Source organism: Ovis aries, chromosome 25 (assembly GCF_016772045.2).
Source record: "Ovis aries strain OAR_USU_Benz2616 breed Rambouillet chromosome 25, ARS-UI_Ramb_v3.0, whole genome shotgun sequence".
NCBI lineage: Eukaryota > Metazoa > Chordata > Mammalia > Artiodactyla > Bovidae > Ovis > Ovis aries.
Window position 1 is genome coordinate 25,521,330 of NC_056078.1, and position 26,819 is coordinate 25,548,148.

At 44.5% G+C, this 26,819-nt stretch overlaps 2 protein-coding genes and 1 pseudogene across 6 annotated transcripts in view; 2 read left to right on the forward strand and 1 right to left on the reverse strand.

Annotated features, from left to right (window-relative positions):
• Positions 1 to 26,819, forward strand: part of LOC101108627 (core histone macro-H2A.2) — a 53,182-nt gene that overhangs the window by 22,199 nt on the left and 4,164 nt on the right. The window contains exons 3-7 of the mRNA XM_027962449.3: positions 13,137 to 13,243; positions 14,511 to 14,708; positions 16,282 to 16,392; positions 17,790 to 17,889; positions 21,670 to 21,759. Of these exons, the coding sequence (XP_027818250.1) occupies positions 13,137 to 13,243; positions 14,511 to 14,708; positions 16,282 to 16,392; positions 17,790 to 17,889; positions 21,670 to 21,759 (606 nt within the window). The remainder of the gene's footprint in view (positions 1 to 13,136; positions 13,244 to 14,510; positions 14,709 to 16,281; positions 16,393 to 17,789; positions 17,890 to 21,669; positions 21,760 to 26,819) is intronic.
• Positions 1,819 to 4,703, forward strand: LOC105604970 (HIG1 domain family member 1A, mitochondrial-like; annotated as a pseudogene).
• Positions 4,703 to 26,819, reverse strand: part of AIFM2 (apoptosis inducing factor mitochondria associated 2) — a 43,550-nt gene continuing 21,433 nt past the window's right edge. For all 5 annotated transcript variants that reach the window (XM_060406859.1, XM_060406858.1, XM_060406857.1 and 2 more), the window contains one exon: positions 4,703 to 11,320. The gene's annotated coding sequence lies outside the window, so the exon portion shown is untranslated. The remainder of the gene's footprint in view (positions 11,321 to 26,819) is intronic.

The window sequence follows — 26,819 nt, forward strand, 5'->3', positions numbered from 1 at the left end:
GTGTGTGGTCTCTGTCTATTTGAGGACTTTAACTTTTTTGTTGTGGCTCTCCTATGTCTTAAACAGAAATCAAACTTCACAGTATCAAAACATATATTCATATATGAAATATATTAAGTATAAAAATACATAGGAAGAAATGTGATTAGTTCCTTGAGAGGTCATTTTAGCCATCAGCAACAATATCCCTGACTTTGCCCAAGGTTAACAAATTCTCCAGATACCAGGGTTAAATCCCAGTTAAGTCCATGAGATAACTCCCCAAACTGTTTACCCGGGAAGCTGAGCTCCCTGCAGCGGCAACATGACCCTGCTTCTGTCACCAGGTCCCTTTTTCCCTCTTGCTTCTCCTTCAAGAGCAGCCTCTTCCTTCTCTTTATCTACTCAGTCCTGTTCTGCCCTCTTGGTCCCCCATCGCTCACCAAGCAACACTTACTGGCAGGAGGTTTGCTGTGATCCACCCATGGAAACCTCCTCCTGCTAGAGCTTCCATCAGGCAGACCTTGGCATCTTGAGTCTTTATCTTCTCATGAAATGAAATGCTGGTTCCTGAGCTAGAAGTTTTTTGGGAGGATCCTTGAGGAGATTGGCAAGAAGGGCAGGAGGGATCTGAAAGGCAAATCAATCAAGTGTGATACAGCAGTGCTTTTCAAAGTGGGGGTCGCTCTGGGAATCCTGTGGACAAGGTCAGGGGTAAGGCCTGAGACTCTGCATTTCTAACATGCTACAATGATGCTGCTGGTCCAGGGATCACTCAGAGGAGTGAGATTTTAGCCAGTCTTTCAGCAGCATGAATGCTACTTTAAAATGCAGGTTCCTGGCTGCACAGACTGTACCCCCTGGGGTCTGATTCATTGGGTCTGGAGTGGGACCCAGGGATTTGATAAGAAAAAAATCTCCTGACTTGGAGGGAGAGGAGGGACTTTGAAAGTGATGATAGAAGCTTTAAAACAACCTATCAGGTCCATATCACCCACTGATGCAAGAAGATCCTGAGTAACCCAGAGATGCCATAGCCTACAAGCAGGGAGCCAGGGTTCCCTGAGGTTCTTCAATCCCAAGCCATGCATTTTCTACTTCAATACACTGCCCCATTACAATGTTTGTATAATCAAAATAATTAGTACTTCCTGTGCCTCCACTTAGCCAAAGCCTAAACTGTGCATAATAAAACAAAATTTGGCCTTTTCAATCACCAGAGACTCTCTTCTTTGGTTCACATGTGTTTGATGAGAAAGCTTATGTTTTCCTCTCCACGCATTCAACAAATATTGGCCAAGCCTCTACCTGTCAGTGCACACAGTAAGTCCTTAGACTTTTTCCTGGTAATAGCATTGGGCTGTTTATATGATTTTTCATTTATTTTGGCTTACTTCCACGAGACCCCATAGCAATGCATATTATAGCCTGAATGTCACACTCTGGACTTTGAGACAGCACATCCGTGAAGACTGATGGTGTCTCTCAAAGTAGAACGTCACCCATTTTCTCATAGTCCTTCATTCACTCATCAGACATTTATTGAGCACCTACTATATGCCAGGTGTGGTTTTAGATGCTGAGGATCCAGCAGAGACCAAGGCAGACAGGAGTCCCTGCCTTGGAGCAGAGTGCATTCTGGAGAGAGAAAGGAGTGAGCAGAGGAGTCAAGAAATGAGTGGGGTGTATGTGCTGTGTCAGATGGTGACACGTGCTCCAGGATGAATAAAGCAGGGAGGGAGTGAGGCTGTTCCCGGAGGCTGGGAGCTGAAGGGAGGCCCAGTGAGGGGCTGGCACCTGAAGGAGGCCAGGAAGGGGCATGTGGGGTGGGCCCTCGGGGCAGAGGGAAGCAGGTGCTGGGAGTGCCTGAGAAGCAGCAGTGGGGCTGGAAGGCTGGGGCTGAGGGAGGGGCCCAAAGTGTAAAGGAGGCCCGAGGGACGGTGGCTGGTCGGGGAAGGAGAGCTTGTCCTGAAGGGTTTGAGCGGAGGCAGAGCAACCTGACCTTGCAGGCAGAGGGATAAAAGGCCGAAGCAGGGGAAATGGCAGGAAGGAAGTTAGTTGCGGAGACCCAGGTTAGAGATGTGAGGCTGGGGAGAGGCCGGTGAAGCTTCTGAGGAGGGATCAGAGTACTGAGGGATTTTGAAGGCAGAGTCAACAGGATCTGCTGACAGGTTGGACATGAAGTGTGGGAGACAGGAGGAGGAAGGATGGTGTTTCCAACAACACTCCTTCCCAGGGCCAGCCTCCAGCTGCCCTGGGTCAAATGGAGAAGATGCAGCGGGGCTTCTGGCTTCTGTGTGTCCTTTCCATCCCTTCCATTTGTGCTTTTTCCTCCTCTCCAAACTCAGGCTGGAATTGAGAGCAGGGGTTTAGATGTCAGTTTAAATCGGGTTTCTCAATTTACCAGCTCTATTACCTTGGACTAATTCCTTAACCTCTCTGATCTTTGAGTATTTTCAGAGCTAAGCTCATTTAACTTTGTTAATGAGCCACAATGTATGTAAAATGTCTGGTGCATAGGACGCACTCAATAAATGCTTATCCTTCTCCTTTCTCTTCTATGAAGAGCTGATGAAATCATTCAGGGTAAAGTGTAATGACTAATTCCATAAGGGTGGTTTATTTGGGGGCTGTATTGCATTTTAATGAGACGAGGAGTTTAAGCCAAAAGAATGAATCATTGCTGCAGGCCATTGGTGAATAAGTAAAAGGAGGATTTCTGTTAGCTGTTGTTTTGTTTTGTTTGGGAGAGGGGCATGAATTGACTTTGTTTAGGGAAAGGAGTTGAAAGTGTGAAAGTCTCCCGTCACCCTTGAAATGACCTTCAACTTTCATGACAATATTGACTGAGTTTCTCCTTTGGACCAGGCCTTGAAAATACAAAGGAAGACAGACAGATGTGGTCCTGGGTTTACATTCTAGCAGGACCAAAGAACATTAAACACAACAAAAAAGGGACTTCTCTCGTGGGCCAGTGTTTAAGACTCTACACTCCCAATGCAGAGGGCTCGAGTTCAATTCCTAGTCAGGCAACTAGATCCTACATGACTCAACTAAAGATCCCGCATACTACAATTAAAACCTGGTGCAGCTAAGAAACAAAAAACAACACAAGAAGATGGCATGCCTGTGGGCAGGGAAGCTAGAGGAGCTTTGGGAAGCAGGGGGAGGCTGCCTAATATCAAGCGAGGGCTATAAAGATCTAAATCAGGTTCTCAATCCTGGTTTTTTAACAAACTGATTTAAAATCCTGATGCCTGGATCTTCCTCCCAAAGATTCTGAGATAATCCCTGGGCATCAGGATTTTTTTTAATTTCCCCAAAAGATTCTGATGGGCAGCCATGATGAGTAATTAGCAGGAGCTGTATAGACTCAGATGGGTTATTTGTCAGGTTGCGGAGAAACGAGAGTGAAGATCGAAGTTTAGAGGAAGTATGTGGCCCCTTGCAGGACCTGGAGGCATTTCTGTGTACATGGAGCAGAGCTGGGGAATGGAAGGGTGAGAGATGAGATGGGGGAGCAGGGCACAGGGCTTTGAGGGACACGTGAGAATGTGCACATTTTGCACACTCGTGCCAGGGGAAGGCATTGAAGGCAGGAGGTGGCATACTGGGGCCCTTCAATATCCATAATGGAAAAGAACATGAAAAAGAATGTACAAGAAGCCAGTAGGAACCTGAAACGTCTTGTAGTTGTCTGAAGATTCTTCAGTCACTATGTCAAGCGACACAGATGTTTCTCTTTCTTCATTTGATGAAGATCGGGGATCTAAACTTACCCTAAAAGCTCACTGTTGGTCCCCATTGGAATGGCAGGTATGGCAGCAATTGTTGCATATGGATTATATAGATTGAAAAGCAGGGAAAACACTAAAATGAATGTTCACCTGACCCACATGCGTGTGGCAGCCCAAGGCTTTGTTGTGGGAGCAACGATTCTTGGTATGGGCTATTCCCTGTATCAAGAATTCTGGGCAAAACTAAACCTTAGAAGAGGAGATGCCATCTTGGTCTTGTTGGTGGTGCTTGCTTTAGTTAGACATCGCATATTGAGCTCATATGTGTATATTGAAAATAAATTGTTTGGGTCAGACAAGAACATGGTAATTTGAATATGGGCTTCCTTTCTTGCAGGCTTGATTTGCGTGGTGACCAAGTTACTGGTGACTAGTTCGCTAGCTAGGTCATTCAGAGGAGTCAGATCAGCACAAAAAAAAATGTCACTTTTAAATACACTTGATAGCGGTACCTGTCCACTAAACTCTTCCGTTGAAGTTAGTTCCAAAGAAGACAACATGCCAATCCTGAAAATGCTCCCAGTTGCTGCAGAATACCATATGCTTTTGATGTAATGTAGGAATCCTATTTACCCCAGTTAATTTCACTTTCTGACTGCCCTGTGGACTGAGTTCTGTTTTAAGGACTGGTTGGCTCTTGAGGAACCCTTTCAGAACAGTGCATGGAATACAACGTTATAAACCTCCCTGCAAGTCTGTGTGTGTTTTTAAACCAAACCTAAAAAGCTGGTAACAGAGCCACTTTGGAATAGTATTTATTTTAGAATCGTAGTTGTAAACATGAGAATAACTTAAATTGTAGATCCCTTTTAGCTCTTCTGTAGTTGCAGAATTATATTTTGCTGCTGTTATATTAGAGTAATATTAACTGATATTTTGAAACGAATGTGTATTTTAAGTGCTAATGCAAAGGTAAATGAAAAACACTTTTTAAATGTGTGCAGTATGTTTATTCTCTCCAAAAGAATCAACTAAATAAAATGCCTATAATGGAAGTGACTGATGAGCAAGCTGGTTTAGTCAGACATTATACAAACTTTGGTATATCACAGAATGCTTTGCTGTACTTGTGAAATTTTCTTGTCTAACTTGAATTTACATTCCATGGTGATAGCATGGTAAATGTAGTGTTATTAAAGTAAATGAACACACACACACAAAAAGAATGTACCTATACGTATGCGTAACTGAGTCACTGCTGTACAGCAGTAATTAACACAACACTGTGAATCAGCTATACGTCAATACAAATTTTTTTTTAAGAAAAAGAAAAGGGTTTTAAAAATAGCGTGTAAATTGGTGGGAATGCAAATTGATGCAGCCACTATGAAGAACAGTATGAAGATACTTAAAAAAACTAGTAATAAAACTACCATATGACCCAGCAATCCCACTACTGGGCATATACCCTGGAAAAACTATAATTGCAAAACACACATGTACCCCAGTGTTCACTGCAGTACTATTTACAATAGCCAGGACATGGAAGCAACCTAGATGTCCATTGACAGATGAATGGATATAGAAGTTGTGGTACATATAGACAATGGAATATTACTTGGCCATAAAAAGGAACAAATTTGAGTCAGTTCTAGTGAGGCAGATGACCCCAGAGACTGTTATACAGAGTGAAGTAAGTTAGAAAGAGAAAAACAAATATTGTATATTAACACATATATATGGAATCTAGAAAAGGGTGCTGATGAACCTATCTGCAGATCAGGAATAGAGACACAGGCTTAGAGAACAGACTTTGGACACAGCAAGGGAAGGAGAGGGTGGGATGAACTGAAAGAGTGGAACTGACATACATGCATTACCGTGTGTGAAATAGACACAAACGGGAAGTTGCTGTTAGCGCAGGGAACTCAGCCTGGTGCTCTGGGACAACATAGATGGATGGGATGGGGGCGGGTGGGTGGGTGTGAGGGAGGTTAAAGAGGGAAGGGACGTATACCCATGACTGATTCATGTTGTTGTATGGCAAAAACTAACATAACATTGCAAAGCAATTATCCTCCAATTAAAAATAAATAAATTATTTAAAAATAGCATGTAAAAATGCAAAGTCATATTTCACAAATCTTTGAAATTCATGAACCATTCTTTCTATTAAGTAAAACTGTACCAAGAAATTATCCATATTTTAAAGTCCATTTTATTTTTTCCTGGAGCAGATCCCCCAATTTCATAAAATCTATTAAAAATTTAAATATTTAACAAATAAAATCTATACCAAATGGAAAAAAACAAAAGAGTGGGTGCTACTTAGCCAAAAAAAAAGGTTGCACAAATTTTCAGGTGCTTGGGGAGAAATAGTAGTTGGCCTTGCCCAACTATTGGTCTTCTCTGGACTGGCTGCCTGGCTGACCCCAGGTTCACACGTCATTATGACTTTAGAGCCATAGGCCATTTCTGGTCCAAACCTATGGGGGAGGTTGCACACTCCGCCTCAAGTACATGTTGGACTGCTCATCTAGAAACATCCACCAGCCTCCGAGAATGGACATCACATTCATAGTTCAGTTTACATGCTGGCCCAGTTTACATCTCTGATGTAAGTGAGGGAAATGGACTGAAAAAGCAAGCCCAGATTCTGGAAAAGAATTTTGTATCCATCAGCAATAAATATCGTGATATTGATGTCATGATATTTATAATCATTTTATGGTGAGAAAATGTTCTGTAATTATTTTTAATTGACTGGACAAATTGGCCTTAAAACAGGGTTGAGTGGCTTCCCTGGCAGTTCAGTAGTTACAACTTCATGCTTCCACTGCAGAGAGCATGGGTTCGATCCCAGGTTGGAGAACTAAGATCCCACATGCCACTCAGCATGGACAAAGGGAAAAAAAAAAAAAACCAAGGTTGAATTTGAGAGCACTTCATGAAATCTTCATGTAACCGAGAAACCTATCATTTACACATCATTTCCAGACAATTGGGTCTATCCATTTAACACCAATGGGTAAATTTAATTCATAGCAGGAGAGATAAGAAAGCCTTCCTCAGTGACCAATGCAAAGAAATAGAGGATAACAATAGAATGGGAAAGACTAGAGATCTCTTCAAGTAAATTTGAGATACCAAGGCAACATTTCATGCAAAGATGAGCACAATAAAGGACAGAAATGGTGTGGACCTAACAGAGGCAGAAGGTGCTAAGAATACATGGAGTGAGTGAAGTGAGTGAAGTCACTCAGTCATGTCTGACTCTTTGCAACCCCTTGGACTATAGCCTACAAGGCTCCTCTGTCCATGAAATTTTCCAGGTAAGCGTACTGCAGTGGGTTGCCATTTCCTTCTCCAGGTGATCTTCCCGACCCAGGGATCAAACCCGGGTCTCCCGTGTTGCAGGCAGACGCTTTAACCTCTGAGCCACCAGGGAAGAATACATGGAAGAACTATACAAAAAAGATCTTAATGACCAGATAACCACGATGGTGTGATCACTCACCTGGAGCCAGCCATACTGGAATGCGAAGTCAAGTGGGCCTTAGGAAACATCACTATGAACAAAGCTAGTGGAGGTGATGAAATCGCTCACAGTTGAACTATTTCAATCCTAAACAATGATGCTGTTAAAGTGCTGAACTCAATATGCCAGCAACTTTGGAAAACTCAGCAGTGGCCACAGGACTGGGAAAGAATGGCAATCAACCCAATCCAAAAGAAAGGCAATGCCAAAGAATGTTCAAACTACCGCACGATTGCACTCATCTCACACACTAGCAAAGTGATGCTCAAAATTCTCCCAAGTCAGGCTTCAACAGTACATGAATCGAGAACTTCCAGATGTTCAAGCTGGATTTAGAAATGGCAGAGGAGCCGGAGATCAAATTACCAACATCCGTTGGATCATAGAAAAAGCAAGAGAATTCAAGAAAAACATCTTTATTGACTACACCAAAGCCTTTGACTGTGTGGATCACAACAAACTGGAAAATTCTTCAAGAGATGGGTATACCAGACCACCTTACCTGCCTCCTGAGAAATGTGTATGCAGTTCAAGAAGCAACAGTTAGAACCAGACATGGAACAACAGACTGGTTCCAAATCGGGAAAGGAGTACGTCAAAGCTGTATATTGTCACCCTGCTTATTTAACTTATATGCAGAGTACATCATGCGAAATGCTGAGCTGGATGAAACACAAGCTGAAATCAAGATTGCCGGGAGAAATATCTGAGACATATCACCTCAGATACACAGGTGACACCACCCTTATGGCAGAAAGCGAAGGACTGAAGAGTCTCTTGATGAAAGTGAAAGAGGAGAGTGAAACAGCTGGCTTAAAATTCAACATTTAAAAAACGAAGATCATGGCATCCGGTCCCATCACTTCATGGCAAATAGATAGGGAACAATGGAAACAGTGAGAGACTTTATTTTCTTGGGCTCCAAAATCACTGCAGATGGTGACTGCAGCCATGAAATTAAAAGATGCTTGCTCCTTGGAAGAAAAGCTATGACCAACCTAGACAGCTTATTAAAAAGGAGAGACATTACTTTGCCAACAAAGGTCCATCTAGTCAAAGCTATGGTTTTTCCAGTAGTCATGTATGAATGTGAGTTGGTCTATAAAGAAAGATGAGCACCAAAGAATTGATGCTTTTGAACTGTGGTGTTGGAGAAGACTTGAGAGTCCCTTGGACTGAAAGGAGATCCAACCAGTCCATCCTAAAGGAAATCAGTCCTGAATATTCATTGGAAGGACTGATACTTTGGCCACCTGATATGAAGAACTGACTCATTAGAAAAGACCCTGATAATGGAAAACACTGAAGGCAGCAGGAGAAGGGAACGACAGAGGATGAAATGGTTGGATGGCGTCACCGACTCAATGGACATGAGTTTGCACAAGCTCCGGGAGTTGCTGATGGACAGGAAAGCCTGGCATGCTGCAGTCCATGGGGTTGCAGAGAGTCAGACACAACTGAGTGACTGAACTGAACTGAACTGATTTAACACCAAACTTTTTTTTAATCTATTGATTTTTTACTTTTTACATTTGGGTTTTGAAAAGATCACTTTGGCAGCCAGGATCACACCTGTGGTTGCACAGGTTGTACACTGCCCAAGGACATACATTTAAGGTAGTAACATTCACATCATAGACCTCAAAGAACTGTAACTTATGAACACTTCCAGCAGATGGCGGTAAAGCGTCTTGTCCTAACAAAAGCAGGGCAGTCCAGCATCTTGAAGAAGGGGCATCTTTTTCTAATTTGCACTAAGATGCCATCGGCCAGTGCTGGCCTTTTTGGCACGGGTCTACAGGAAGACAAAACCGGGGACGGGAAAACCACTTAGGCAGCCACCACACTTATCTGGGCTGGAGGAGAAGAGAGGTTTAACTCAGGTAATGGCAATAAGTTTGGAGAAGAGAAAAAAGGTGTGTAAGACTGATGAGGCCAAGTGAAGAGAGGGAGAAAGTGAGGTAGGGATAGAGAATGACTCCAGGTCTGTGTGTGGATGGAACTGCCAGTCCCAGGGGTGATGGGAAGAGCCTGTTTCTGGGAATGATTTAGATTTGGGGATGTGGTGAGTTTGATTTACCTGCAGAACACCCACGTGACATCATGGCAGGGCTGGAGGGACAGATCTGGTGACATGGGAAGGAGGATGGAAGCGGGCGCTGTGACAGAGAGATTTCCCCAGAAGACTGCGCAGCCTGAGCAGAGCAGAGCACCCAAACCAGGGACACCGCCACCTAGTGGGCGGGTGGATAAACGTGCAGAGGCGAGGGCAGGAGATGGTCCCGCGTTCTGGTATTTCCCATCTCCTGTGAGCTGAGCTGTCCATTGTTGGGTTAGATTGTGTCCAGAATGAGACGGCACGGGCTCTTCCAAGAAGAATGTGCGTGATGAGCTTTCCTGCATCCTTTTTGGCTAAGAAATCATTCTTTTTACTATCAGTTGTATTCCAGATGGTTACTGTGACTGGAAGTGTGACTTGTGAGAAGTGAGCGGTTTGCTGTAGAAATTTCCAGACTTCCATGGAATTCTCCACCACTTAACAAATTATGATCTTCCCACAAAATTTGCAGTGAAACATTGTGTGCCATATAAATTCAGTTTTTTTATCGACTGCCAGTTCGCACAAGGATACTTGTATTCCCAAAATCAATAAAACCACTCAGGAGTGTAGCAAACTTTTATAGTTGACATGAATATATTTGTCATAACAACATTCAAAAATGTTAATAATGATTAACGTTATTTCAAACATTTAAATGGTGAAATCTGCCCCAAGGAGTGCTTAGGCTAAACATCCAACAGAGAAAAGAACTTCTAGGTCTAGATTTTCTGCTGTGTATTCTTTTTTTTTTTTCTCTTTAAAAGGAAAAAGTTCTACCTCTGCTTTCGCACTCGAGCACCTGATCAAGCTCTTCCTCCCTATAAATTATTTCGGAAGAGTTAGTCCAAGAGCCCAGCTGCGCACGGGCCAGCCTCACCCGTAGGCCTGCATTGCGCCTTCTAACAAATTGCTGCCTTTAGCCTCTTCCTGTGGCCGTGTACGATGAGGGCAGATTTTCCCTTTGAGAATCCAGTCTTTGCATCTGTCTGTCAAGCTGAAAATAACCTGACCTTTAGGGGCTTCCTGAAGGCTGCAAGCATGGGCTGCAAGCTTCCCATTAGCCCTGCCTCTCATACTGATGGTTAATTTGATGAACCCTGGAGAGGATCCTTAACTGCTTCCTCTAAATGCTGGTGACAGAGGCAGGACAGTTACGGTCCATGATGCTCGAAGAAATTCATCTGTTCAGAAGCTTAAAACTCAGAGGCCCATTTCCACCATCTAGACAAAGGGGTGAGTGGAGCGCTCCTTCCTCCCAGGTTTGGGGCCCCTGGGATCAGCAGGTATAGGAAAGTCCTTTTAATTGTGCTCAGTGGGGTGCTATACATTTCAGCCTAGAGTCATAACACAAGCTATTTGTGAAGACTTTACAATGACAACTCTTTTCATGGGTTCCCTTTTGTATAAGTTGATTGATTGATTTCTTTGGCTGTGCTGAGTCTTCTGAGTGGGCTTTTCTCTAGTTGTGGCGAGCAGGAACTACTCTTCTTTTGCAATGCACGGCTTCTCATTGTGGTGGCTTCTCTTGTTTTGGAGCACAGGCTTTAGGGCACTCGAGCTTCAGTAGTTGTAGCACATGAGCTCAATAGTTGTGGTTCTCGGGCTCTAGAGGCCAGGCTTAAGAGTTGTGGCGCACAGGCTTAGATGCTCCGCGGCATGTGGAATCTTCCCTGACCAGGGTTCGAACTAGAGTCTCCTGCACTGGCAGAAAGATTCTTTACCACTGAGCCACCAGGGAAGCCCCATTGGGCACCCTTTTTAAAAGAAAGAAAAGTTGGGCAACAATCCGAAGGCAGCAAACCATGTTAGATATCTAATATGGCATTCATTTCAAATGCTCTTGTGTTCCATTCCCAACAAGCCTGCTCATATTTTTCAAACCGCAGTGCCTCAATCTTTGATTCAGAAAACGCCGTGACTGTGTAAATGAATTGTTGGTAAACACCATATTCCTTGCTTAATAACCTGGAAAAGATGTGAGAATGAATTTGCAGTGATTTAGTGCTTTTCATTATGGAAATGCCATATAAATATTTAACTCTAATGCTTATTTTATTCTAATTTTTTGTTAATCACATTTGCTTAGTTAATATGGCGTATTTATGCCAACTTTTTATTTTATTGCCATAGATTTTATGAATGATGGCAATTGCATATGTTGTTTTATTTGAAATTGGGTTGATTGTATAGACTCATGCAAAATTGTCTGTTAATTTTAGGGCTTAGTATATATGCCATTGTACCAGCAAATCCCCTCAACACACACACGTACACACACACCTGGACACATACATACATTACAACACATTCATGCACATACAATTCCCCCCACCCCCACATATAACACATTGACACTTTGCCTTTTTCGCTAGGGAAGGAATTCTTTCTAGGGAAGGAATTTTTTTACAGGCTCATTCATACTTTTGAAGGCAGACAAATTTGATTTAGCAAAACATACTTCTAAAATTGAGAAAGAATAAAAAAATAAATAAAACAAAGGTGGAAGGAGAAAGCATTCAGGAGTATAAACCAATTCTATGGATTTTTTTAAATTTTGACTCCAAAATTTTAATAGTATGTGAAATACTTTTAGGAATATTCTTTTCTTTAAACTTTTTCACATTTATCAAATGATACGTTTGCTGAAGTCAGAGCCATGGTTAGGTCCTGAGGGATATGTGAAAAACCCCTGGGGCCCAACAAAGCTCCCTTCCTAGGTCTCGAAGGTATTCCCATTAGGAGTTCACCTTTTAGGTTAAGTAGTTCCTCACTCCCAAGTATAAATCAGTTCTTTCTATCCACTTTCCTTTAGGACGTAAGGGACCAGGGGCATTAAGTGAAGAGGAAGGAGATTCTGAAAGGGGTCTCAGCTCTCCTCAGAAATGGCTGCACAGTGAAAGAAACTTGGGTTTTATATTAGGGTTATGTTTTAATAAGGGTTAACTTCTGCTCAGTGTGGGCTTCCCTGGTAGCTCAGAGGTTAAAACATCTGCCTGCAATGTGGGAGAGCTGGGTTCAATCCCTGGGTTGGAAAGATCCCTTGGATGAAGGAAATGGCAACCCACTCCAGTATTCTTGCCTGGAAAATCCCATGGAGAGGAACCTGGTGGGCTTTACTCCATGGGGTAGCAAAGAGTCAGACACGACTGAGCGACTTCACCTTCTTTCTGCTGAATGTGGCTTAAACAAGACAGTTTCTTTTTCTCTCATACAAAAGAAGTCTATAGAAGACAAGGAGGCTCCACGGTCATAAGAGATTCTGGTTCCTTCTATCTTGTTGCTCTGTAATCCACTTCTTAACTCTTGGACAAAGGTGGCTGCTCAATTCCAGCCATCGTGTCCTCAGTCTGCCAGTAAAGAGGGAAGAAGAGCACTGTCCTGTCATTGACGGATACTTCCCAGAAGTACCACGCAACACGACCAGATCTTTGTCACATGACCACATTTATCAACAAGGGAGATTGGGGAATACTGTCTTCATTCCTGTGATTATGGGCTCAGCAAAAAATCAGAGGTCTACCGCTAAGAAAGATGGGGGAGAATTAATGTCAAGGGACAGCTAGAAGACTTTGCCACAGGATCATATATCAGGTCTTTCTAAAATACCTTACATGTCTGTGACCTGAGTACTTTTCAGTTTTCTGGATTTCTTTCCAGCCCCAGACATAAAAATCGCAAATGAGTAAAAGTGATCAAACTCAAAGACCATTTCCAAAGAAAAGCTTTGGAAAGCTCAGACCCCATTCTATGATTGCCTATTAACACTCCCTTGAAATTTCAGCGGAAATTCTAGAATTGGCTGGGAATGCAGCAAGGGACAACAAGAAGGCCCGGATAGCCCCAAGACACATCCTGCTGGCTGTTGCCAATGACGAGGAGCTCAACCAGGTACGTCTGAAGCATTGACACCAGCCACCAAATGGATTTACCAAACACATTACTGCTTGTGGACCCAGCTGGTTAGAAAGCCTTCCTGCTGTAGTGCCCAGTTACATCTACACTGAAACATTCAGATAGTATAGGACTGAGATTCAAAATAAAATTGTCTCTGGAATAGACTCCATTATATATTCTGAATCTTGCCAGAGCTTCGCTTCCTCTTTAAAAGCAAGCTCTGTGTGTTGCTGGGGGAGGTGCGGTACACACGTGTTCTTCTCTTTACAGTTTCCTCACCCAGTCTTTGTTGATGATTTATTCTGATGAGGGCAGAAGTGTCCTTCTTTCTGTTATCAAAACTAACCCTTTATACTTTAAAACTGTTTCCAAAATCAAGTAAATTCCCACCTTTATTCCCCCCACGGAAGATGTGCGAGGTAGCAGGTAGATAGTATAAGAACTTTCATTTGTATTTGTTTTCTGGTCTTATTTTTTCAGCCTGTTTGTGGCTAAGAATCAGTTCCTATTTCCAATCCAACGTGAACTGATAATTTCCAAAAATAAAATAAAAAGTAATTACTAGAAAAATTAAAAGACAAAAATATACAAACTACCAGCTACAATTTTGTTGTTACTAGATCCAGTAGATAAACAATAACTCTATCAACTTATGAGACGCTTCCTCATGATTTCTGTACCGCTTTTGCCACAGATGGGTAATAATAGCGTATGGACGGGCCCTGGTTGCAGACCACACTCGGAGTGGCACTGCTATAGACTGTGCAGAATGTATTAGTGTAGCACTTCATGTCGATTAGTTAGAGTAAACAGATATCCATTGGGAGGTGCATGGCCAAACATATTTTACTGATGGAATGCATGATCAAAGGAGTGAGGAAGGTTGTTAACTGAGTCTAGCCCTTGCATTAACCTTTGAACCCCACTTTGTCAAGCTGTGCTCCTACGTCTGAAGCTCTTTATCCTCTGTTATGTCTGGAATTTCTGAGCTCTGGGCAACATCCCTGGTTCCACCCTGTCTACGCTTTCATTTCACTTTGCTTGTTTTTTTTTCCATACAAAATTGTGGATTGCCTTGATACCTTACAGAGAAAAGCCCTACCCGTGAAACAGGGAAAACCAGTTAAATCTCGTGTATCCTGCAGTTTCTTTGGAAAGCAGAGACCAGATTTAACACTTTCTTTGCCAACAGTTAGAATCATTTTTAATCCAGAACCAACATGCTCTTTGCTGTCTGAGCTCACACATCGTCTCTCTTCAGCTGCTAAAAGGAGTCACCATCGCCAGCGGAGGCGTCCTGCCCAGAATCCACCCTGAACTGCTGGCCAAAAAGCGAGGGACCAAAGGCAAGTCAGAAACCATCCTCTCCCCTCCCCCAGAGAAAAGAGGAAGGAAGGCCACATCAGGAAAGAAGGGGGGAAAGAAATCGAAGGCTGCCAAACCACGGACATCCAAAAAGGTAAGCCTAGTGGTACCTGTGAGCCCCAGACACTCACAGAACAGGAGGGAAGTTGAACCATCCAAAGAGGAGGATGTTGCCAGCATCTCCAAAGGACTGGGGACTTGCCTCAGTTTGGTACCGTGGGTGGGTGGGGGGAGGAAATGATAGGAATGTCTGTGAAAAAGAATAAAGAGGGGACTTCTTGGCAGCCCAGTGGTTAAGACTTCACCTTCCACTGCAGGGGCGTGTGGCTTCAACCCATCCCTGGCCGGGAAGCTAAGATCCCACATGCCTGGAAGCCAAAAAACCAAAACATAAAAGCAGAAGCAATACTGTAACAAATTCAATAAAGAATTTAAAAATTAGCTACATCCAAAAAAATCTTTAAAATAAATAAATAAATAAAGAGTCTTTGAGACCAGCTCAGATAATCATGCAGGGTCTACTAGAGATTTCCAACCCCAAAACATGGTGGTTTTCACATTTCCGGACCCCTTCCACTGCCCCCACCAAAATCTTCGGTGAGAGATGCTGGCCTGGAACACTACTTCCCACCTTCCCCATGTGGCATGCTGACACATCTCTAGCCTTCCACAGAGAGTCATCTAAGTTCAGCCACTGGCATTTCAGGTGTTTGGATAACCTGATATGCTACGTAGCTATAACTCAGAGATACCATTTGTGGAGTCATATTTTTCATATGCTGCCCAGTACAGCAACTACTAGTGACATTTGGCTATTTAAATTTGAATTTAAATTAATTAAAATGAAATAAAACTCAGTTCCTTGGTTGCTCCAGCCGCAATTCACATGCTTGACAGTACCAAGCAGCACAAAGGTAGAGCATTTCCACGAGGGAAGGAAGTTCTGTTGGACAGCACTGCTCTGGGGTTTCAAGTTTTCATTCCTCGGACCTCTGTGATGACTAAAAAGATGACAAAAGAGTTCATTTCTCGGCCGCTGTGCCCCAGGGAGTCCTGGGGAGAAGGGAGATTGAACAGTGTACTATGAATGACCCCAGCCTCCATGAGGTGCAGGTGTTGAAAAGAGCAAGAATAACATACCTGTGTCCAGGTTTGAGTAAGGACTGTGGGTGCATAAGAATCCCTTGCTGCTGCTGCTAAGTCACTTCAGTCGTGTCCGACTCTGTGCGACCCCATAGATGGCAGCCCACCAGGCTCCGCCGTCCCTGGGATTCTCCAGGCAAGAACACTGGAGTGGGTGCCATTTCCTTCTCCAGTGCATGAAAGTGAAAAGTGAAAGTGAAGTCGCTCAGTCATGTCTGACTCCTCGAGACCCCATGGACTGCAGCCTACCAGGCTCCTCCATCCATGGGATTTTCCAGGCAAGAGTACTGGAGTGGGTTGCCATTGCCTTCTCCGAAGAATCCCTTAAATACACTTTATTTTTTGTAGTATCCTTTTTTCCCCAGATTGGTATCCCTTGCTTCCCTCCATCAAAAACGGTAGAACCTAACACCTGACCACTTCCTTTTATATCCAACGGGGTGGTTACCAAGGGAAAGACTTAAAAGCCACTTTGGGCTTTTTCTGGATGATTTCTCATCTGTCCTTCTGGTTTCTACCAACAGTCCAAACCAAAGGACAGCGATAAAGAAGGGACTTCAAATTCCACCTCTGAAGACGGGCCAGGGGATGGATTCACTATCCTGTCTTCTAAGAGCCTTGTGCTAGGGCAGAAGGTAATAAAGAAAGTTGTAATGTGCTGCCATAAAGCACTACTGCACTTTTATAACCTACTGTTTACAAGCAATGATGCCACCTTCATCCATTCCTGCCCTGATATAACTTTCACTCTGGTCTTGTATTCATTTTTAAATTGAAAAGCTATGGCAATGTCTGCATTGTGAGGATAAACAAGCTGTTTAGTGCTGAGAATTGTTTATGCTGACATTGGTCAGCCAGTGGATCTTTCTGCTCAGTATCTTTCTGCTTCCCATGTCCCAGTTATTCCTGTGCTCACCAAAAACAAATCCAGGGCTAACTTTCTCAACCAGCCTTTGGGAGGCCTGCTTTACATGGTGTGATGTAATTTATCATGAAAAGAAAATAGAAAGATATGTTCCCTGAATATCCCTGGTGTTAGAAGTGAATTATTTGCCAATAATTCAGTCTGCTTGCCTTTCTAGGCTTCAGAAAGAAAACAAACTGGGTTATACATTTCAACAGTTTTCAGCAGCACAACAGCAGCCCCCGCCAAACATGCAGATAATTCATTCCCACAAGCATAACAGACAATTTATCTACTAAGTCAACTGGGGCTGCAATAAGACACGTGTGGAAAGAGTCAGTTAATCATATCTCAGGTAGCGAATGTTTGCAGCCTGACAGTGGTAGAACCTCTTTTGAAGCCATTGGCAAGAGCATGTTTTGAGAAGTGCATCAAAGTGGCAGGTTACTAATTTATCACTGATGAAAGCAGGGGAGCAAAGAGTGGAAGTTATGTCCGCTCTAGGGGCTGTCAGTGGTTATGAGATGATTCGCTTTCTCTCACTTAAATAGGGGAGCAAGAAGTTCTTGCTCAGGTGGGAAGATGATGGAGAATGGTTTCCATTCCACTCAGTTCACGCCCCTAGGGCAGCATTTCACAAGTGTGGCTCCAAGGTCCCCAAAAGACAAGGTGGCCATACACAGGCAGGTCAGAATCCCGGAGCCCATCACTTCTCTCCTGCAGAAGTGATTGGCTTTGCGTCCCTGTCCCCAGAGGTCTGTGCTGCTCTGGAAAGAATGCTGGGAACTGAGTAGCTTCTTGCAGGAGCTACTCAGAAACTACAACGTCAAACGCCAAGACCACCCAGAAGAGAAATGAGGACATAATCTATAGGGAGAAGAAAAGGAAGGGAGATCCCATTCCTGTTCCTGGAAGAGGAGGCAGATTTGTTGCGTGTTGCTAACCTCAGGGTGAATATCAAATCCACTGAGCTCAAAAGAGCCTACTGAAAACCACACACCAGGGAAACCTGAGATGGTTGTTCCACGTAGAGCCGTTTCTGTTGGCAGTCAGTGAAAGAACGCACAGATGTGAAGGTCTTCCGGAGGACTTACTCGCCCAACTCTCCATCTTCTCTTCCCAATGCAGCTGTCCTTGACCCAGAGTGACATCAGCCATATTGGCTCCATGAGAGTGGAGGGCATCGTCCACCCGACCACAGCCGAGATTGACCTCAAGGAAGATATAGGTAAGGTTCTGAGACTTCAGGAGATGTGCCTTAGAATAGCTCCTGTTCTGGCAAGTTCTCGTGAGGCTGGTCTCTGTCAGCTGGAGAGCCTCTGCTTGGTGGACCCTGTCAATCAAACTCTGCCGTTGTGTTTAACTGAACAGCATTGAAGTATTGGGACTTCCCTGGGGCCTCAGACAGTAAAGAATCTGCCTGCAATGCAGGAGACCCAGGTTTGACCCAGGGATCAAAAACTAATTTTTTAATATGCATATGTTTTTGAAATTTTTATTGAAGTGTCATGCAAAAACAGATGATTAATGCACAGCTTGATGAATAAAACTGTGTGACCAGCATTGTGATCATGAAACAGAACCTTGCCAGCACCCCACAAGGCCCCTTCATCCCTCATCCCAGGACCATTTTCTCTGAGGGTAACCACTATGATGTCCTCTGTTTTTTTTTTTTGTTTGTTTATTTGTTTGTTTGTGGCTGCTCTGTACAGCATGCAGGATCTTAGTTCCCCCACCAGGGACTGAACCCACGCCCCCTACAGTGGAAGCACAGAGTCTCAACCATTGGGCCACCAGGGAAGTCCCTACCGCTATCCTGTCTTCTAATAGCATAGAGGGGCCTCATCTGTTTTAGATTTTATAGAAGTCGTGCAGTACGTCTCCTTTCGTGTCTGGCGCCTTTAGCTCAGCTTTGTGAAACCCACACATGTTGTTGAGCTTGGTTGTAGTTCATTCGTTGTCTTTCTGTGCAGTGTTCCGTTGTAGGAATATGACAGTTTGTTGATCCAATGTACCCCTGGTGGCACCGGGGCCGTTCCAACATGGGCTATAATGAGCAGTGTTACTCTAAGTATTGTTGTGCTTGTTTTGGGTAAACCTGTGCATGTGTTTTAAGCTGCAGTATTGAGAACACCACTGGTAAAAAGGAAATTGACATCTGGAACAAGTTAGGCTGTCTGTAAGGCTATACACTGAATTATTTCACCAGTGGATTGCCCCCTGTCCCACCAGTGGGACGAGGCTAGTGGAGGAACCTAGGAAGGTAAGCTTCCAGACACTAGAAATAATAAGATGGCAAGTAAATGGTCACCATCTCACCCATTTTTACAAGACAGAAATGAGTAAAGAAAAGGTTTTGTTCCTGGGATAGAGGACTTGCTCCTGAAGTAGGTGATTTGGGGTGGATACTAGTAGCTCAGCCCTGGATGGCAGCACCAGGGGCCCCAGGCTGCCGGGCTCACTTGTGTGTCCCCCTTGGCATCAGAGGCCACTTGCTTTGCTGAAATGGAGATACGATAGCACTGGGTGGGAGAAAACACAAAAAACAAACAACAAAAACTAGTATTACAGAGAAACAGGGTTTCTCTTGCACATAGAGATGGTGACAACTCCTCCACGCCTCAAACCCAGCCCAGGCTCTACCAACTGCCTTTAACTCACTGCGTTTGGAAAGCCTCCCCCTAGTGGCCTTAATCTGGAGCTCTGCCTTAAGTGTGTCCTAGGACACGACTGAGCGACTTCACTTTCACTGTTCACTTTCATGCATTGGAGAAGGAAATGGCAACCCACTCCAGTGTTCTTGCCTGGAGAATCCCAGGGACGGCGGAGCCTGGTGGGCTGCCATCTATGGGATCGCACAGAGTCGGACACGACTGAAGTGACTTAGCAGCAGCAGCAGCAGCAGCAGTGGCTCAGTTGGTAAAGAATCTCCCTGCAATCAGGAGACCCTGGTTTGATCCCTGAGTTGGGAAGATCCCCTGGAGAAGGAAATGGCAACCCCAATCCAAGATTCTTGCCGGGAGAATTCCACGAACCAAGGAGCCTGGTGGGCTACTGTCCATGGTGTCACAAAGAATCAGACACAACAGGGCGATTAACACTTAACTGTGTCCTAGTTTCTCACACGAAGAAGGCAATGGCGCCCTACTCCAGTATTCTTGCTTGGAAAATCCCATGGATGGAGGAGCCTGGTGGGCTGCAGTCCATGGGGTCGCTAAGAGTTGAACACGACTGAGCGACTTCACTTTCACTTTTCACTTTCATGCATTGGAGAAGGAAATGGCAACCCACTCCAGTGTTCTTGCCTGGAGAATCCCAGGGACGGCGGAGCTTGGTGGGCTGCCGTCTATGGGGTCACACAGAATCGGACACAACTGAAGCGACTTGGCAGCAGCAGCAGCAGCAGCAGCAGCTTCTCACAAATAAAATAAGTTTATTTTTTAAAGTTTTACCTTCTTTTTCATTTCTACAATATTTGCATTTTTATATCAGGAAAACAATAAAGATAGCTCTATTTTTAAGTAGTGGGTGATAGTAGAATAGAAAAAAACACTAGAGCTGAAACAAAAACTCAAGGTCAGATCCCAAACCCAGTGGAGGTTCTGAGTCCTTAATTTTTTAAAAAGATCATTAAGAGTTCATGTCATTGAGACTGCTCTATGAACAAATCAACCTCTAAAAAGGTCCTTTGAAGAGTTTGTGGCGATAGCCAACAATATAACTTGTACCACTGACTTACTCTGATAGCACTCATACTGGGATAACTTCTCCCATTTTATGCCTCTCCTTCTGGTTTTTCTTATGCTTCCTTTTTGCTTTCAAGAGGGATCAGTCTTTTTTATCTCCAGTATCCTTTTCCTCTACAGTGGAGACTTCTTCTTCTAAATAAAATATCAAGTTAAGAAATAAAGACATAAGTTAAAAAAAAAAAGAAAACCTTATTTATCTAACCCTAAACCTTAAAGTTATACTTTTGTTTTCGCAGAATACTTTTGGTTTTGGGTTTTTTTGTTTTGTTTTTTTTTTTTGCCACACCACGGGCTCCGGCAGTGAAAGTGCCAAGCCCTAACCACGGGACCACCATGAAATTCCCTCTTCGCAAACTTCTAAGGCTTCTTTTTTATTGTTGTCTTTCTGGGCCATTTTTTAAATTTCTAATTTGGGAGCGTGGCATTCTGCATCTTCAGAGCAGCTTCTTTGCCTCTTCCCTATTCTGACTGAAGGGCCTAGACCTGCCTCAATAGCTTCTGTTCCTTGTGCTCGTTTCGCATTCCACAAAAGCAAACCCCTTGACTCTCCAGGAGACTTATAGTGTGGTACAGTTGGAAACAACATTACTGTATTTTAGAAATATTCTTTCAATCCAGCTGTGATTAACATTTTGGGGAAATAATTCCTATGATACGTTAGAAGCAATAGTAAGTGAAATAAAATATTAAATAATTCTTTTAAAAAAAAAAGTTTGCTAGCATCTAAGTACTGTTGGATAGAAGCATAGGGACCCCTGCCGCCAGTGATCACTGGCAACCAGGATTTAATTTTTTAATTTTTGAGGTTTGTTTATTTACTTTTGGCTGTTCTAGGTCTTTGTTGCTGCATGTTGCTTTCTCTAGTTGCAGAGAGTGGCGGCCGCGCTCTAGCTGGGGCACACAGAGGTCTCACTGCAGTGGCTCTCTTGTCACAGAGCACAGGTTCCAGACGCGTGGGCTTCAGTAGTTACAGCTCACCAGCTCTGGAGCACCGGCTCAGTAGTTGCGGCTCATGGGTTTAGTTGTCATGCAGCATGTGGGGTCTTCCCGGACCAGGGATTGAACCCTTGTCCCCTGCTTTGGCAGGCAGATTCTTAAGTGCTGGACCACCAGGGAAGCCCGGTAACCAGGATTTAATTGCAAAAGTTGATTACTACTTTCTAAGCACTTTTTTAAGACGTAGTAAAACTGTTAACCAGTGTAAATTAATGGCTTTGAAAAGGGCAACCACAATGGCTCTCCGCTATTGTCCTTCACAGGTAAGGCCTTGGAAAAGGCTGGGGGCAAGGAGTTCTTGGAAACAGTAAAGGAGCTTCGCAAGTCCCAGGGCCCTTTGGAAGTAGCTGAAGGTAAGTGTGGAATTGGGTCACGTCCCCAGCCACCTTCCCCTCTAGCAGGACATGCTTCACACACATTCAGTTCACAGAGCAAAACAGGCCACAGCCAGTCAGGAAGGTGTTTTTAGCATCTCTCAGATAATTTGAGCAGGCCCACATAGATCATTTCATACACCACGGGGTCTATAAAGGGTCTAGATAGTTCGGGCCCATTGGCATCTTCAGCTCACCCAAAACCGGTCTAGAATGGCTGGGTAACTTTCTGTGTGTGCAGAAAATGCATGACAGAGTTTACCATTGTGACCTTTAAACCTGTGCGGTGCAGTGGCATTAAGTATACTCAGCGCTGCTTCTCTGTCACTGCTACCTGGTTCCCAGAACTCGTTACCACCTTCTGTAGCAACTCCACATGGATTTGGTAGTCACGTCCCTCCCCCAGCCCCTGACAACCACCAGTCTGCTTTCTCCCTCTATAGATTTGCCTCTTCTGGATATTTTATATAAATTGAATTGTATAATATGTGATTTTTTTGTGTCTGGCTTCTTTCACTTAAAATGTTTGGAGGCTCATCCATACTGTAACTGGTATCAGTGCTTTGTTCCTTTTTAGGGCTGAATACTATTTCATTTGTTTATCCATTCATCACTTGGGTTATTTCCACCTTTGACTTCTGTGAATAGAGTTCCTCTGAACACCTGTGCACAGGTTTTTGTTTGTTTGAACACTTACTTTCAAAGGTAACTTTTTGACAAGTGGGTCTGACTTCAGATCCATGTTCACACCTGCCTCCAGGGACATCTAGTTGGTGCCAAGTGCTGCCCTGGGGCAGGGGCTCCAAGGACAAAGAAAACCCACTCCTGTCCTCCAGCACTAGACAGTCGAGAAGGTGAGACAGACACATAAGTGGGGCACAGAGAGGGAGCCACACACTCTGCTTGGGGAGTTGGGGAAGTGCCAGTGAGGATGCGAGATCTATGTGGGGGCAAGGACACTGTGGGCAGTAGGGACACAGTGTGAGAAGGCAAGGTCAGGAGCCGGCAGGGAGGAGATGAACAGCAGCCGGAGATGGGCCTGGCCCTCGGACTGTGCTAATGGTCTGGATTTGACTCCGTATAGACTAAGAGAGGTGCTTTTGAAAATAGAAGCTGGGGAATGTCACGATCAGATTGGATTGCAAGAAAACTTACAGGGCTACTGATCAAGAAAACACGCATGTCCTCACTTTACAGTCTGCACGTACCACTCATCATACGATGATAGATAGAATTTCCTTTGTAAAATTTTAAGACATTGGACTTCCCTGGTAGTCCAGTGGCTAAGAATCTGCCTCCAGTGCAAGAGGCATGGGTTCAGTCCCTGGTCCGGAAGGATCCCACATGCCGTGGAGCAACTAAGCCCAGCTATTGAGCCTGTGCACTGCAACAGAGAAGCCACTGCAATGAGAGGCACGTGCGCCACAATGAAGAGCAGCCCTTGCTTGTCACAACTAGAGAAAGCCCTCGCACAGCAGCGAAGACCCAGCATAGCCGAAAATAAATAAAAACTAAAAAAAAATTTTTAAGACAGTGGCATGCTGACATAAAACATAAGCATCCATGTAGACAGAGATAGGAGAGCTGCAAGCAGCAACAGTGAGGGGATGTGGGAGTTGGGCTGCAGTTCTGGTAATACGCAGAGAAATCAGGAGGCCACCTGCTGAGGGAACTAGAGTCACCTCACACTTGGAAGGGACGCGAGCCAGTTTCCCTGCTGAGAGAAGGGGCTGGATGAAATCTCAGCCCTTACAGGAAGCCAAGGTTCTGACCGACATCTTGGGCTCTGGCTCGTGTGAAGTCCATTTTCTAGAGTAGCAGAAGGGTGCAGAGGTCCCCTCACCCAAGCCCAGGGCCATGTCACCCATCAGCCGAGTGCCTGCATCTATCCCATCTCTTGTATAACCCAGAGACAGCCCTGAATCATCCGTGTAAGAGAGGATCCTAACTGGGGGTCTTGGGGAAGCACCTGCAAACTGCCTGATAGGATGGGAAGGAGAGAAAAATAGCTTCTCTGCATAAAACGAGAGCCTCCAACATGCTGCTAAAGAGTTCCAGAGGTAGGAAATAGGAGGTAGAGAAGCAGAACGTAAAAGGATGAAGGGACTTCCCTAGCAGTCTAGTGGTTAAGACTCCATGCTCCCACTGCAAGATCACAGCTTCAGTCTCTGGTCAGGGAACTAAGATCTTGTATCATGGGCCAAAAAGTTTAGAAAATTAATAATAATAATTAATAAAAAGATGAAGAGTTACAAACTACTATGTGTGGAATAAATAAACTACAAGGATATATTGTTCAGCACAGGGAATACAGCTAATATAGCCAGTATTTTATCATAAGGTTAAATGAAGCATAATCTATACAAATCCTGAAGGACTATGTTGCACACCTGAAACTAGTATTTTATAAATCAGCTATACCTCATTTTAAAAAAGGTCTTGACTGAGAATTTTCCAGAATGAAACCCTTGAGTCCTCAGGTGGAAAACATTGAGTATATTTAAAAAATCAAAATAAATCCAAAACCTGGCCTATCATGGTGGCATTTCCAAAAAAATCAAGAGAAACCTGAAAAGCAGCCCATGGAAAGGCAGGACATTTGTAAAGATGGTTCTCCTGCCAGCAGACCTGTCAGCAACAAAAGATGCTTGGAGACAGAAGTGTCTTCAAAGCACCAAGGGGGAGGACTGTGCACTAAGAAGGTCACATGTTATTTGTTATTAGTCAACAGGGAGGGTAAAATGTGCAGAGTTTCAGATAGCAAAAGTTGAGAGTCAGGGGTCCACAGACTGTTGCTGAAAGGACCGCAGAAGCCTCACAGGGAGAAACAGAAATGAATCCAGAAGGACTGAGAGAGCTGCAGGAAACAAGCATGAGCTAAGAAAGCGGATCCCTCTGTTAGGGCCAAGTATTCATGCCCCAGGGCCAAACAGCAGTTATCTCCCTGGGAAGAAGGATTTTGTGTGGGTGCATCTGGAAAAGGGGAGATAGTTTATCGGGTTTAAATTAGACCATTTTTTTTTTCATTCAGTTTCAAAACACCATCACTTGTAAGATATGTCCTTATTGTAAGAAAGAATACATTTCCAAGATGTAGTGTCCAGTAGGAGACCCCACACAAAGCCTGGGCACCTTCAGTTTAACAGAAAGCAAAACATGGACCCACCATGCAGAAAGGGCAGCCAGTACCTGTCTTGACCTTGGCATTGGGTAGACCAATGGGGAAAAGCCTCACTAGGGAATTTGAACCACATGCTGGTACGCCTGTGGATTTGCACTGTGGCCCCAAAACCTCAATTGGGAAGGCTAGTGGGACGTGACCTGGGTATGGTAGAGTCCCCAGATGACATAGAAGCAAATGCAACTTCCCTGTGGAAGAACTCATCTCGGTCCAAGCCCACAGCGATTATAAGTGCATCCAGATTCCAGCCGGGAAGCTGGATGGGAGAGGGGTGGGACATGGTGGTAAAAGTGAAGCAGACGGGCCTGGAGTGAGGTAAGTCAGGGGAAGCCAACAGGTGGTGCCAGTGACAGAGACAGAGAAAGGGGAACTGGCTTTGGGCGCGAGCGATGACTCTGATGGGCACCTGTTGGACCTGGGGCTCCAGCAAGGTCACTGGTAAGCAGCTGATGAAAACTGAGGACAAAAATGGTTCGTAGGAGCCAGGGCCAAGTGGCAGCAGAGAGAACACTAGGCCTGGGTGGACAGGAGAAGGAGGGGCTGCTGCACAGGGCCGTGGAGACCAAGGATCGGCCGCAGCCGCAGCCTCCCAGCAGGACAAGGGGCCGCCCTGCCGTCCACTTGACGGTGGTGACTCTGAAAAGGTGCTGGGCTCCCCTGAAGGAAGGTTCTAGAGGCTCCTTGCAGCCACTCTGCCATCTCAGAGCATGGTCCCCACCAAGTGAAGGTGACTCACCAGGGGACATCACATCACATAAAGAGTATTAGTAGATGTTTCTACCAGATATCAGGGTCGCGAGCCCCAAGATCACTTGACCTTCACCTTGGCGCCTCTAGAGAACACTAAATCGTTACAACTATAAGCGGGGGTTTCCATTTCCAGTTGCCATAGAAATGCTTTGTTTTAGGCTGACCTGCTACCATGGACCTCCTTCAAAATCTAGTGTAGGGAGTTCCCTGACGGTCCCCACTGCAGGGAGCCTGGGTTCAATCCCTGGTGGGGGAACTAAGATCCCACATGCCATGTAGCATGGGCCAAAAAAACCAAAGAAAGAAACAACAACAACAACAAAAAAAAACCTAGTGTAAATAGAGAGTGTCAGAGGGGATGAGAAGGCACGCCATTTTTTCTTGATTAACTTAACACATTTCTTGTTTCACTTAACACTACCACTAGGAGTACATTTCTCTTATTTAAAATGACTTTTAACATTAAAAAGAGTATCATTCAGCTGGCAACATGATCATATTTTAAACATATATAAAATAAATCAACCTGGTTTGTAAGGAGCTGAAATCTCCGCAGCGTATAAGAACAGTGAGGGCCTCAGGGAAGTTGCCCCAAGCAGGCAGTGCCAATCCCCACGATACTGGGTTCCCTTGAACCACAAGGCCAGTGGGAACATTCTGCTTCTGGTGTACAAATGTGCATGGTCGGAGAGTCAACCAGTCATGCCCGCTGCTGCCTCAGTATTTACATTGACTGATTTCTTAACTCACTCAGTCACTAATCAGACACTTGGCACCAGCCTGGGCACTGGGAAGGCAGGGCGTTCACAGCTGTAGCCGACAGGCAAGGGACGCCCCTTGCATTTGTCGCCACCCACCCTGGCCTATGCAGGTATAGCCTCTTCAGCACAGTGGATGGACATCACTAGGAAACACAGCTCGTGTACTGGATGGGCATCATACCTTCCAAATAAGTCTTTTAAACCAACCCCACATGCTGCTCTGGAACGCGGCAGACATATATTTGTCAGAAATGCTGCCATAGCAGCGTGACCTGCTCTAAGTCCCCCGGTCTCCCAGAGCCTGGCCACTGCAGGAGGGTGGGGGGCCTCTGCTAAATTTGGTTCCT